This window comes from Chiroxiphia lanceolata, chromosome 24 (genome assembly GCF_009829145.1).
Source record: "Chiroxiphia lanceolata isolate bChiLan1 chromosome 24, bChiLan1.pri, whole genome shotgun sequence".
NCBI lineage: Eukaryota > Metazoa > Chordata > Aves > Passeriformes > Pipridae > Chiroxiphia > Chiroxiphia lanceolata.
The window spans coordinates 3,914,645-3,928,109 of record NC_045660.1 but is presented as its reverse complement, the minus strand read 5'-3'; the positions used below and the strand labels follow the sequence as shown (position 1 = coordinate 3,928,109).

General features: G+C 61.4%; 1 protein-coding gene across 1 annotated transcript; it reads left to right on the top strand.

Moving 5' to 3' along the window:
* Positions 1-1,541: 1,541 nt before the first annotated feature.
* Positions 1,542-13,205, top strand: LIN28A (lin-28 homolog A). The gene is made up of 4 exons (XM_032710087.1): positions 1,542-1,680; positions 2,513-2,691; positions 11,707-11,891; positions 12,930-13,205. The coding sequence occupies exons 1-4, from the start codon at positions 1,650-1,652 to the stop codon at positions 13,141-13,143; spliced, it is 609 nt and encodes a 202-aa protein (XP_032565978.1). The 5' UTR covers positions 1,542-1,649; the 3' UTR covers positions 13,144-13,205.
* The last annotated feature ends 260 nt before the right edge of the window (positions 13,206-13,465 follow it).

Genomic DNA, 13,465 nt, shown 5'->3' with positions numbered 1-13,465 from the left:
ATCCCAAAAGGGAAAAATAATCCTCGCCCAGCGCCTCCTCCTCTCTCTCCTCCTCCTCTGCCATCACGCCAGACCCGCGGGTGGGAGCCCAGCTCGGCTCTGCGGGGAAGGGGCAACACAGAGGTCCCGAGTGTGCGGGGCAAGAGGAGGAGGAGAGGAGGAGGAAGAGGATGGACAGGATTTGGAGGAGGAGGAAGGACAGGGGCAGGAGGAGGAGGAAGGACAGGGGGAGGAGGAGGAGGAAGGACAGGGGGAGGAGGAGGAGGAAGGACAGGGGCAGGAGGAGGAGGAAAGACAGGGGCAGGAGGAGGAGGAGGGACGGGGGCAGGAGGAGGAGGAGGAAGGCCGCCGCCAGGACCCTGGACAGGGCCTCCCGGTTCAGCACCACGGCCAGCGCCGGCGGCCCCGCGGGCGGCGGAGCCTTCGCGAGGGGATTCCCCACGCGGGGTTTTACCGGCAACACCCGCCCGGCGCGGGGGTCCCCCCCCAGGTGACACCACCGCGGTCCCCTCCGTGCCCAGTGACCGCACAGTGACCACCCCCCGATGCCCCGCGCGATGACACCACGCGCGGCGAGTCCCTCGTGGGGCGGCCGCGGTGGGCGCAAACACCCCCCCCTCTCCCCAGCCACGCTTCCCCCTGGAGGAGGGGGCACCGTGGGCTCAGCCCGGTGCGGGGGGACCCCCGGGCACAGCCCCGGGAGGGGCTGCGGGCGGCGCTGTGCCCCCGCGGCCGGGGCATTGTCCGCCGCCGGAAATGCAGCCGCTGGTCACTCGCCCTTTGTCCCCGCCCGGCCCGGGGGGCGACGGGACCCCCCTGCCCCCGGCACCGCTCCCCGCCGCCGGGTTCCGCCGGTGCCGCCGGGACGGGGGTCGCGCATCCCCTGAGGGGTCGCGCGGTCCCCGGGGGGGTTACACGGCCCTGGGGGTGCGCGCCCCACTCGCGGGACACGGGATGGGGCTGGGGGTGCAGGAAGACCCCACTGTCCTAGAGAACCGCCCCCCACCCGGCCCTGGGGCATCAGCCCGGCCCGGTGCCGATTCCCCCCGTCCCACCGTGTCGCAGCTCGCAGGTGGCTCCACTCGTGGGGAGGGGGCGCGGGGAAACGACGTGGAAACTCCCCCCCAGTCCTCGGTGGTCCCACCTTCTGTCCATCCCGCCCCCCCGGGAGTCACCTCTTCCCTTGACAGGTGGCCTCGCCCCTAAGTGCCCTAAGTGGGGGGGGGGGGTCAACCCCCCCTTCAAATCCCTCCCGGAATGTGTCGCTATTACCGAGGGGGGGTTAATTAGGATCACGTGGGGACAGGATGGCGGAGCAGGGCCCGGCGCCCCCCGGCCCCGCGGGTGGGTCCTGGGGCGGGGGGGGGGGGGGGCGGGGGCTGCCATTGTCTGCGAGAATTTGGGAGCCTTTGAAAAAACCCTCCCGCTCCCTCCCACCCCTATTGTTGGAGTGAAGATGGAGTCAAACCTCTCTCGGCTCCCTCCCGGCGGGGTCTAAGCTGGGGTTTTTTGTTGGTTTTTTTTTTTCCTCCTTTTTTTTTTTTTTTTACTTTTTTTTTTGGCTGGGCTGATACCCTCAAAGCTGGCCGAGGAGGAGGAGGGAGGAGGCGGTAACAGCCACAACTCGGAATTTGCAAGCGAGTGTCGGGATGGGGTCTGTTTCCAACCAGCAGTTTGCAGGTTAAGTTATATTATTGTCGGAGCCCGCCTCGGCTCCGTGATTATTAATAACGACGGCAGAGCCCGGCTGGGGGGCGCAGGGACCCCCCCGACCCCGGCCCACCCAGCCCCGCTGCGCCCCAGCAGCGCGGCCGGGCCCGGCGCGGCCCCTCTGCCCCGCGCAGCACCGGGGGGCTCGCAGGGGGGGATATATCATGGTTTTTTTTTTCATCCCCCCTCCAGCCCCAGGATGAGCCCAGAAGTTTGGGGCCGGTGGTGGCTGCTGGGGGTGTTTGGGAGCGGGGGAGGCCCGTGCAGCAGGGGGATGCTGGCGGCAGGGAAGAGTTTCTCCAGCGTGGCTTGCTGAGGGCAAGGGGGGTTGCGGGTTGATATTTTGAGGGAGTTTTATCCCTTTTTTTATACTTTTTTTCCTCCCCATCTTTTGAGTTTTGTTTTGGTTTGGGTTTGTTTGGTTTTTTTTTTTTTTTAATTGGCTTTTTGAGGTTTTTTTTGCTGGGTAGGATTTTTTTTTCGTTTTCAACGTTTTTGAGGGGAAAACGGATTTAGGGCCCCCGGCCCACGCACCGCCTGGGTCGTGCTGGCAGGAGCTGCCTTCACTTCCCCTCGCTCCTGGGGTGATCCCCACGCACACGTGGAAGCAGAGCTCACCGCTCTGTTGGGTTATTTTGGAGGGGAGTTGGAATTTTTTTCGCCTTTTCCAGCCTGGGGAACCCGAGCAGGATTTGAGGCTCCTGCTGCGGGCTTGCCCGGCTGGATGCGGGGTGGCTGGGCCGGGGGGGACCCTCGGCTCCCCCAGCCCCGCGGCTCAGCGGCTCCGTGGGTCTCTCGCCAGGTGCGAAGCCGGGCGAGGAGCCGGCCGGAGACTCGCCCAAGCCCGAGAACGAATCCCAGCCACTGCACGGCTCCGGCATCTGTAAGTGGTTCAACGTCCGCATGGGCTTCGGCTTCCTCTCCATGACCGCCAAGGGCGGCGCGACCCTGGACTCTCCCGTCGATGTCTTCGTGCACCAGGTACGGGGCCGGATCCCGCGTGGGGAGGGAAGGGGGTGCAGCCCCCAGCACCCTCCGGAGGATGCGAGGCGGGATGGGGACCCTCCCGCCGCACCCACGCGAGGCCGGGGGTCCCCCCGTCCCAGCCCGGGGTCCAGCCATGGTCGCCCGGGGCGGGTTTCCCCGGAGCCAGGCGGGTGGAAGGGCAGGCACGGCCGCAGCCCGGGGCTCGTCCTCGGGGACCGACCCTGTAAGCTGATCCCGAGCGATTTAATTTTCCCATCGTTGTTCCCTGAGGAGCCCCTCGGGGCCGGATCCAGGGGAGCAGGTGCCCGCGGGGCCGGGCGGGACGTGCCGGAGCGGGGACGCTGCTCGCCCCGTGGAGGGACACGGGGAAGAGGCTGTTTCCCCGCGGTACCCGCTCCCAGGGATGCGGGACTGAGCTTTCCCCCGCTGGAGCTCATCCCCGGGAGGGGGGGAACCTCTGCCCGCGCCCCTTGTCCCGCTCGCGGGTGGCACAAAGGCGTGTGGGGCCGGGTGTGTGTCCCTTTGGATCCTGTATGACAGTGACAGTCTCGTGTCCGGGTCTGACCCTGCTGAGCGGGGAAGACCCACGCGTGTCTGTGACCCCGCGCCGAGGGAAGTCGCGGATTCGGGGCTGCAGCTGCTTGAACCCCCCGCCCCGGCTCCCGGGGGAGGATCTGCCGGGAGACCCCGGGCTGGGGAAAGGGTTTGGAGATGGTGCCCAAACCGGGGCCAGCACTGGGAGGGAGATGTGGGGCTCAGCACCGGCTCGTGTGGACGGGGGTCTGTGGGGGGCGTGTGGCCCCGGGACAGCAGCTGCCGTGGGGCTGGGGAGCAGAGTGAGCACGAGCGAAGGGGGCTCGGGTGTTTTTGGAGCAAACACGGGTGGGTTTGTGTGTGGGTTTGGAGGAGCGTGATGGTGCTGGCTCCAGGGAGCCCCTGGAGCAGCTGCCTTCAAAGGCTGCTGCTCTCCGTGGGCCCAAATCCCCCTAAGCTGGGTATATCCTGCGATCTGGGGGTGCAGGATTGAGCCTCTGGGCTGTGACAAGCTCCTGGTGATCTCTCACCCCCTACCCACGAGTGGATGCTCCAAGGCAGGGCTATGGCGACTTGGCAAGTGAATGATGACCAGGGGAGATGTAAATCCCTCCTCCCTCAGCTGTGGTGTGGGCAAAGTGCCTTGTTAGGAGTTACTATCCCAGGCCAGGACACAGATGGTTTTGGAGTCGAGGGCTCCAAATCAGCCAGGGTAAACCAGATCCTGGTGCTCTCCAGAGAGCAAATGGGTCTTTGCATCTCAATGTAGCACAGCGGGACCCAGTGCCCCTGGGGAGAAGCCTCCCGCCCTTCTCCTGGGGGTTTATTGCCCCCAGACGGTCTGGTTTCCTGATTGCTTTTGCTCACATTCCTGCAGGAAAAGAGAATTAACTGGGGTGTCTCTGTCGGGAGCATCCCACTGCCCGGGGAGAGGTGCAACCTCCCGGTGCCCCCCGTTTTCCAGGGCTGGGGGAGCCGTGGGGTCCCGTGTGCAGGGTTTGCAGCGTTTGGGAAACACAAGGAATACTGGGGAAAAGTGGGTTATTTTGGGTAGTAAAGGGTGTGGGGGGTTCCCCTGCTGCAGTGAAGGGCAGGGTGGTCCCAGCGTGGGGTTTTGCACCAGCAGAATCGGGGCAGCTTTGGGCTGATGGAGAATCTTTCCCTTCTGTGCTGGGCTTTGCCTCCTGCCCCACTTCGCTGGTGGCACAAAGTTGCTGCTCTCCTGCAGTGAATCAGCCAGAGCTGATGCCGGCGGCTCTCCCACTGCAGAGTCCCTGGCTCAGCCCTGGCCCCTTCTTGGAGAGGGACCAAACTCAGGCTCCCACCGCAGCCTCGCTGATTTTGGGTGGCTCTCGGGGAATCGGGCCCTTCTGCCGATGCTCTCCCCATCCCAGCATCCGGGAGATTCCCGGGAGCCAGTGTCCACTCCCTGGGGAGGGAGTCAGGGCTGGGAGGGCAAAAGCCAAGATCAGCCAGAGGGGACAGCACTCAGGGCTCGGGGTGCCCTGCCCAGCACTCACCGCCCACTCCACACAGGGTACCCCAAACCGGCCTTTGGGGCTTAGCACCCCAGAGCCCCCAAACCCCCAATCCTTCCCCTCTTCATTTACATATGTGAATGATGACCCACAGGAAGTAATTGTGGGAGAAAGAAGGGAATTGGCCTCTTTAGATCTATTAAATCACTTTATTACAGGAACCAGGTCTGAATGGCCCCTCTCTGCAGGGAGCGCGTCTCCATCTCCCTCTGCCTTTATCTGATCACAAAGAGATTAAAATCTCGGCAGGACAGGAGACTAACAGGGCTCCTCGGGGCTGCCTTTCCCTTGCATTGTGAGCTAAAAATGAGGCATTTGGGTTCAAATGCCTCCCCTGGACACTGGAGATGGATTCATTTGGGGGCTGTGAGGACACAGAGGGGATAAAGCACAGAGGAGCAGAGCAGGTCGTCCCAGAGAGGTGAAGGGCTGAGCAGCACCCATGAAGGGGTTGGGGGTCTTGAGGTGGCAGAAATTAGGCTGGTGATGGTGAAGACCCTAAAGCTGCAGTGGTCCCCTCGGGATGCAGCTCCTGGGCTTTGGGCATCCCTTAAAGGAGTGTGGGGCTACCAGGGAAGGCAACCTGGAAAGAGGGAGAGGAGAAAATTGGGGCACCCTGTGGCCCCAAGGCTTGCTGCTGCTCACTGGAGCTGGAGGAGTGAACAAGGACCATCAGGGTTGGGATTTTGGGATGGGGCCCAGCTGAGAGGAGAAGGGGCTGTCCAACCCCTGGGAATCACTGCTCTCCACAGCTTGGCTCCCTGTCTCCAAGCATTTCTCCAAGCCAGCAGGTCTAAATCCTTGATAAAAGCAGTCAGGTGGGTTTTCTGTTTCTCCTTATGATTTTAGCAAGGAGAGCTGCTGGGCACTGCTGGGCCCCTGCTGTGGCTGCAGGGTGTTTGGTCACTGGTGTCTCTGTGACATGGTCCTGTGTGTCCTTGCTGTGCCCGTGGTTAGACCTGCTGGGGTGTGGCACTGCTGCCCTGCTCGAGTGCCCAGGGCAGCGTGGAACTAGTTGGGCACATCCCAGCCCGGGAGAGACTTCAGTCCCCCTGTGGTCCCTTGGGTGCTGCCGTCCCCGGGAGCCTCGTGGGGGTCAGGGTTGGTGGAGGGGCTCCATCTCCACTCATCTGGGCAGGGGTGGGATGGAGGGGGATGGCAGCTCCTTGGACATGGATTTTGGCCGAGCTGACCTGGGCTGTCACCCACCCGTGCTCCTGCCATCTGCCTGCATGTGGCCACGATAACAATAATAATAATAATAATCCACGTGAGCATGACGTGAGGTCCTAAAAAAAAAAAAAAGCACGTGTTTGGAGGGAGCTCCATCCCTGACTGTGCAGCAGAGCAAAGGTAGGGGAACAAGGGGCAGTTTCTCTGTCAGGGAACAGGGTCCAACCTTCCCTTGGGGTCCCCTGCTGGGGCAGGATCCGACCAGAAGGGTTTGGTTTGTGCAGGGCTGGGGGGGGGGGCAGCAAAGGAAAGGGGGAATCTTTGAGTCAGAGTTGGACCTGTGATGCTCACAGAGGCACGGGACACGTGCAGGATCTCATCTTTCCTGCTTTCTCGTGTGCATCACTCCCGTGTTTGCTCTGCGGGACCGGGGTCACCCACAGAGCTGGGTGGGCACCAGGGTTACACACGTCCCTCGGGAAGAGATCACGGAATCACAGAGCAGTTTGGGTTGGAAGGGACCTTTAAAGGTCATTTAGTCCAACCCCCCTACAATGAGGAGGCAACCCCCCCCCCCCCCCCAGAGATCCCCAGGGGTAGAAACGCTCGTTGGAATCTCTGCTTCTGAGGGGGGAGAGGGGTAGGAGCAATTTCTTTGGTTTTTTTTTTTTATTTATTTTGTGGTCTGTTTTTTTTAAATAACCGCTGGAATAGAATTGTATTGCGCCGCATCCTGAGGGAAATAGTGAAAGAGAGCTGCTTTATTCCACCCCTGAAACTCCCTCAAGACGCTCTCACACACACACACACAAAAAAAAAGCCTCCTGTCTCTGTCTAAAGATTAACTGATGGCCGCAGGCACATCCCTTCCCCCAGCTCCCCCTCCCTGCCCCAGGGAGAGAAAACACCCTGGAATGGTTTCTTAGATAATATGGCCCAAATGAATGGGATTGCTCCCGGGATGGAGTGGGGATGGAGCTGGGGAGGGCTGGGATGGAGCTGCTGCCCTGGCGAGCCTCTGTCCCTGCCGCTCCCAGGTCCAGCTCCGACGTTTCCTTTCCCCTGTTTACTCGCACCTAAGAATCAGGGGGATGAAGCCGAAATCACCACTGGAAGACGTGCCGCTGCTCCCGGCCACGTTCCTGCTTTAATAGGGGAGCACAAAATTAATACGCAGCCCCTGATCCCAATTAGCTGCCCCTGTGAAGTGCAGGAGGGTTTTGGTGGGGAAAAATACAGCCAGAGGAGCTAAAAGGATCTAGGACAGGAAACTGATGGATTAAACTCTGTGGTAGATGCTCTTTTTTTTTTTTTTTTTCCCCGGAATTTGTACTTAGAGTTTAATTTTACTGGGTTATGGTGGAGAATTAAGAGCAAACATAGTTACTTTGGCAGGAAAATGGCTTTATTTTGATTTTACTTGAGCTGGGGAAAAAAGAAAACGGGGATATTGCACCAAGGAGGCACTGGAAAGATCTGCTAATGTTAAATCCCCCGTGCTCCTCTCGAGGGCTCCCACACCCACTCCCTCTTGATCTCTGCACCAACTCCTGGAGCTGAGGCAGGACCCCCTTTCCCAAGCAGCATCCACTGGCTGCTCCCACGGGGGTCTGAGCTGCAGGAAGGGACTGGGGTGATTCCTGCTCTGAGCCCCCTACATGTGTGAGCCCAAAACCAGCCCCTGGAGCTTCTGGCACTGGGAAAAGCTTTGCTGTGTGATGTGGAGACAAGGAAAGGCTTTGCTCAGGGATGGATCCAGGCGCAGGCTGGGAAGGCAAAGGGACATTTCCCTGCTGGCTTTGTGGCCAGTGGTGGGGAGCTGAGCTGGCCCTGCTGTCCCAGGGCTTGAATCACTACTCCATGTGGGCCAAAATCTGCTCTGGGGGCTGTTTGCCATCGAGCTGTGCCATGCAGAGGTCACCACCAACGTGGTACCCACAGTGATGGGCCACAGGCCTCCTGAGGGCTCAGCAATCCCTGGGCCATTTTTCCTGACCCTCCTCTGCAGAGTGAGGTGTCTCAGCTCACTGAGGCACTGCAGTGGGGTTGGGCTCCCCCAAAACGCTCTGGGCCGGGCCCAGACGTGCCCCTTGGCACAGCCCCTCTTATCCCAGCATCCCAGCCCGGCTTGTTTTCCAAGGGATCTCAGTTTAAACGTTGCTGGAGGGACGAGGTGCAGCGGCCGCTCCGCCCCAGGCCCCGCGGGACACAAAGATGGTTTGATTGAGTGGCCGGGGCTGGCTGGGAATAAACGTCCCCTTGTGTCACTGTGGGGAGGCCGCGGGGACAATGGTGACCCCGGGGCCGGCCGAGCCCCTCCGGAGCCCGGCGGGGTGGGGGTGAACCAGAGCCCGGCAGTTTGGGGGGCAGCGGCCGGATTCGGGGTGCTCCGTGGTGTCACCCCTTCAGCAGGGATCTGGGATCCGTGATGAGGGATTTGTTGGGTGGAGGAAGAGGAGGGGTGAAGGCACCCACGTGCAAGGGGGGTGTGGGGGACACCCAGTGCCGTGGAGGGCGGGGGGTGGGCAGCGCTTGGCCGCTCACGTGCTGCGTCTTTGTCTGCCGTAAATCAGCCACCGGGGCGCGGGATGGGAGGGAAAGGATGGGTGGAAAAGCATCCTTGGATGCTTTGGGTGGATCCTCGGGTGGAAAAGCACGCTGTGATGCCTGGTGAAGGGGTGCCTTGGCGGGGGGAGTGGCAGTGGTGGAAGGTGCTCCAGCTCTGCTTCTGTTCCTTGCCCTGCTGGTTAATCCCAGGCCCTAATGATGACAAGGACATCCTTGCACCAGGCTGTGCTTTAAAACAGTTGGGATGGCACTGCTTTGTGATCCCGAGCCCAGGGCGACCCTACACCCCCTCTACCAAAACCGTATCCCCAAGACTGACCCCCCACCTCCTCCAAGGGACCCGGGCCCCAAACCCCGGCACCCAACGGGTGAGCCCCAGTTCTCCCGCAGCGGGTGAGCTGGACTCAGGGCTGGTGTGTGGAGGGGCTGGAGGGGGTCAGAGGGGCCGCGGCCATGCCGGCCACCCTTCCTCCCCCCGCCGGGGCCTGGAACTCCTGGAATTTGGGCAGCGGGAGCGCGGCCGCCGCCGGCCCTTTGTTCTCGCTGGCCGGTGGCTCCTGGCCCTGGCCCTCCCCTGCGCTCCCCCTCATCCCCAGCATCCCCGGCTCGCTCCAATCCCCCCCTTCCTCTCTTTATTTTTTGGGGGGGGTGTGGGTGTGTGGAGGCCTGGGAAGGCTCCGGCTTTGTGTGTGGTGTGGGACAGGGGCTCTGGGCCCCTTCCTTTCAGATGCAGGAGGTATGCAGCTAATTCAATGGGCTGCAGTTTGATTACCTATCTGATAACAGAGGAATGCCAGCAATGTGTGTGTTTTGGGAAGGGGGCAGGGGGGATGCGCAGGGACCACCAGCCACTCTGCAGCTCACATCAAAAGGCTGCGGCAGGGGGGGAGAGCTGGGGCGCCCCAGCCTCTGTCCCCCCCCTTCCCTGGGGAGAGGGCGTTTCCTTTGGCCTTTTGGCGGAGGGGGCTGGGGGGGTGGTTGTCATCCTCGCCCGCTCCCGGGAAATAAATCGCTTCCCCCGTCATGTTGCAGCAGCTTCTGCCCCAGCCCTCCCCTTCCTCGGAATGGCTGGGCAGGGGTGGATCCTGGCACCGGGGCGATGGTGCCCGAGGTGTGGGCTCAGCTGGGGGGGCCCAGCCTGTGCGCCAGGGTCCCCCCTGCCACGGCTCAGCTTTGTCCCAGAGCGCCTGGGAGTTTTCATCCCCGCAGTGTAAACACAGCTGGGCCAGCTGGGGCTGTAAACACCCCGAAAGCAGCCACAGGAGGTGGCTGGTCTTGTCCCCCGCCCTCCAGGCAATGATGCTCAGCCCCTCCTGGTACCCAAAACCCCATGGCTGCTGCTGGAGTGGGGCAAACTCCCCATCTGTGGTAGCTCCTGTCGCCCAAACCACCTCACACGCTGGGGACAGGACAGGGCAGGGTGGGTGACTGACCCCAAGGTGCTGAGGCATCTCCTCTGATGTGCTGGTCGAGGCTTTGGGCACTGAGCTCCTGCTGGGGGGATACTCAGCACTGGGGGGGAGCTGGGTTGGGGTTGGGGAGCAGTGGTTGGGTGCCCCTCTGAGCGTGGCAGGGGCTTTGCCAGTGGCAGGTGGTGCTGGAACTGCCCTGGGTGGGCAGAGGTGGCCATGAGACCCTGTCATGTCCTTGTTGTCATTGGGGACCTCGTGGCTTAGGGTATGATTCTCCCTTTTGGGAGCAGGAGCAGGTCAGAGAGCAAAGGGCAATCCCATCTGGCCTGCTCTGGATCCCATACCAGCAGGCAAGGGTGACTTGGCCCAGCCTATGGGGTTTGGCCCAGCCTATGGGGTTTGTCCCACAAAGAGTTGGTCCACCAGGCACAGAAAAGGGGGGAAACAGCAGAAAAAAGGGTCTCAAGGGTTGTGCCTCGAGCTCTGCTGCATTCCCACTTCCCCCACAGGCCCATGAACATCCCCCAAGACCCCCCCCCCCCCCAAGAAAAACTCAACCCTAAAACCCAACAACTCGGTTCCTTCCCTCTCTGCTTTTACATGGGGTGCTCCCCCGTGGGTCCTGGTGAGATTTGGGGTGCAGATGGGAACAGACCGTGCCTGCCCGTCCCGGGCAGCGCTCACGCGGAGGCTCCGTGCGGGAAGAATGGGCGAGCGCGGCCCCACGTGACGGGAACTCTCCGGGCCATGAATGGGGGGAGATGCTCCATTCATAAATGCAGGGTCCTGCCGCAGCCGCGCAGGCGTTTGGCGCCGGCTCCGCTGGGAATCCCCAGCCCGCTGGAGCTGCTCCTCCCTCTGCCAGCAAATCCCCTTAACTCTTTTGGTCGTGGTCGTTTGGGCTCCTGCTGCCTGACGGAGCTGAGGGAATGCCGTGCTGGAATTGCTGCCCGGGATGCCTGAGTGGCCCTCAGGCAGAGCTGGCAGTGATGCTCGTGGCACAGGGGGTTAAGAGTTGTCGCCTGCATTGCCCAGCTTGGCTCCTCAGGGATTTGTTCTGCTAAAATGGACAGAGCTCTTGAAAGTGGAGAGGATTTTCCTATCATCCCACAGCCCCCTCCCTTAGCCTGAGTCTTTCTGACTTGCATTGTGATGACCACTGCGGTGATCCTGGGAGGGACAGGAGGTGGTCCTGGGAAGGGTGGGAGAAGCTCCCAGCAGTGATAATCCCGGGCCAAATGGCTGCTTAATTAATTATTGGAGGTGATTAAATGGCTTGAACTGAGGTGAGCTGCAGTGAGGGGGCTGGCAGTGCCAGCTTCCAGCCTCCTGGCTTTACCGTGGGTCCTGCCATGACTGTGCTCGTGCAAAGCCTCGAGATCCTTTCATATTTTTAAAATGATGTTTTGGAGGTGCAGGAGCAGCTCTTGCTTCCCAGCACGGGGCTGGGTGGGAGAAGGGGGTTGTTTTGCAGTGCTGACAGCCAATATTTTGTTGAAATTTGTGTCTGAGCTGCCTCTGCTGGCCCTTAAACCAGTGAGCCCCACTCAGCCAGTGTCTGAGCTCACTGAATGCTCTCTGTTATCAAACAGGGCTCCAGAGATTTTAAGGAGATGAAGGTGCCTGGTTGAGCTTGATCCTCAACGTCTGTCCCCTCACAAGGGACAGGCACAGGGGAATGCTGGCAGCTCTTGTGCCACAGGAGGTGTTTGCTGGGCTGGGGCTTGTCGTGTGCCCAGTGGACACCCCCAGCTTTGTGCTGACCCCCATCCTTCCCCTCCCAGAGCAAGCTCCACATGGAGGGTTTCCGCAGCCTGAAGGAGGGCGAGGCTGTCGAGTTCACCTTCAAGAAGTCATCCAAAGGTTTGGAGTCCATCCGGGTGACCGGCCCGGGGGGCGTCTTCTGCATCGGCAGCGAGAGGAGGCCCAAGGGCAAGAGCCTCCAGAAACGCAGATCCAAGGGAGACCGGTAAGGGCTGATCCAGGGCTGATCCCGGGCAGGATCAGGAGCTGCCTGGGTACCCTGGGGATGGGCACGAGTCCAGTGGGGTGGGCAGCGACCCTTCCTCTGGGAAAGCAGCTTCCTTTGGCAGTTAATGAGTGGCAGATGCAGCTCGGTGGGGAAAGGGCAGGGAAGCAGCAGGGAAGGGCAGAGGTCAGGGACACCCCGGGCGGCCGCTCCCCTCGGCTCAGGGAGCCGTGCTGGGCAGGGGTAATTTTCTCCACGAGCAACCCTTCCTTGTGGGAAGGAAATAGCTGGATGTCCTGGCAGTGTCTCCCAAGGTGAGGCTGCGAGCCCTGGGGCGAGTTTCTGGCCAGCTCTTCATCTCCCCCCCCCCCCCATCCTCTCCATCTCGGCTTCCTGGAGATGCCTCATCCCAGTTTTCCCAGTGGATGCTGTCTGCCCCACTCCGCTGTTCTCACAAACTAATCAGAAAGGACCTGGGAAGGAAAAGGAAAGAGGAAAGGGTTGTGACCATCCTACAAGGATGCAGGATGTGAAATGGACACAACGTAGTTCCCTCTGCCCACACGCCTCTGGTGTGAAGGTGGCACCCGTGGGATGGGGGCTGGAAGGTACAACCCTGCGAGAAGCCACCTTTTGGATTGTCCCTACACTGATGGCCATGGTCCCTGCAAGTTCTGAGGGCTGTGTAACCCTGGGAGCGGGGTCTGGAGAGACAGGAGCCAGAATCCTGATGGAGCCAGAGGGGTGGAAGCCCCCGACAGGCCGATTTTTGTCCCCCGTGTGTGGTTCTGGTGCAGGGGTTTGCTGCCATCTCCTGGGTACCAGCAGCACCACTGAGCCCAAACTGGCCCTGCTGGAGCTGGGACTCTGCAGGGACCAACCCCAGGGCCACCATCAGCCCCAAAGGGCCGAGCCCACATCCCTGCAGCAGCCAGGCTGTTTAAAGCCCAGCTCTGGCTGTGAAGCCAGATCGGTCCCGGGCACGGCCACGGCACATCCCACCTCATTTCTCCTCCTGGAATCTCTCCCCTCCCACAGGTGCTACAACTGCGGCGGGCTGGACCACCACGCCAAGGAGTGCAAGCTCCCACCACAGCCCAAGAAGTGCCACTTCTGCCAGAGCATCAGCCACATGGTCGCCAACTGCCCCGCGAAAGCACAGCAGTCCCCCAGCTCCCAGGGGAAACCTGCCTACTTCCGAGAGGAGGAGGACATGCACAGCTCGGCCCTCCTCCCCGAGACCCGGGAATGATGGTGGGTGGCAGGGAGAGGGGGGATTCCACCGGGATGAAAAGGCTTTGGCAAGGCAACGGGCAGCCGTGGGGGCTCAGAGGAGGGAGGGCAGGGTGAAGGACTGGGGAGGGCAGACAGCGGGGACCTGGTGTCCCTGCACAGACATTTTCCCCCTGTTCCCAGGCTGGGAAAAGCCCTACTTTAATCAGGATGGCTTGTTTCAAAAATAGGGGAAGGCATCACCCAACATACCCCTTCCAGCTAAAAAAAACCCCAAACATATTTGATCCATCTTTATTCTTTTCCTAAATTAAGCCAGGTGGCAGTGTCTCGGGGAGGAG

Bases quoted from the DNA above. Each gene is read 5' to 3' on its own strand.
- LIN28A (XM_032710087.1), top strand. From the start codon at position 1,650: ATGGGGTCTGTTTCCAACCAGCAGTTTGCAG. The intron at 1,681-2,512 runs GTTAAGTTATAT...GTCTCTCGCCAG, and splicing joins TTCCAACCAGCAGTTTGCAG to GTGCGAAGCCGGGCGAGGAG. The intron at 11,892-12,929 runs GTAAGGGCTGAT...CCCCTCCCACAG, and splicing joins CGCAGATCCAAGGGAGACCG to GTGCTACAACTGCGGCGGGC.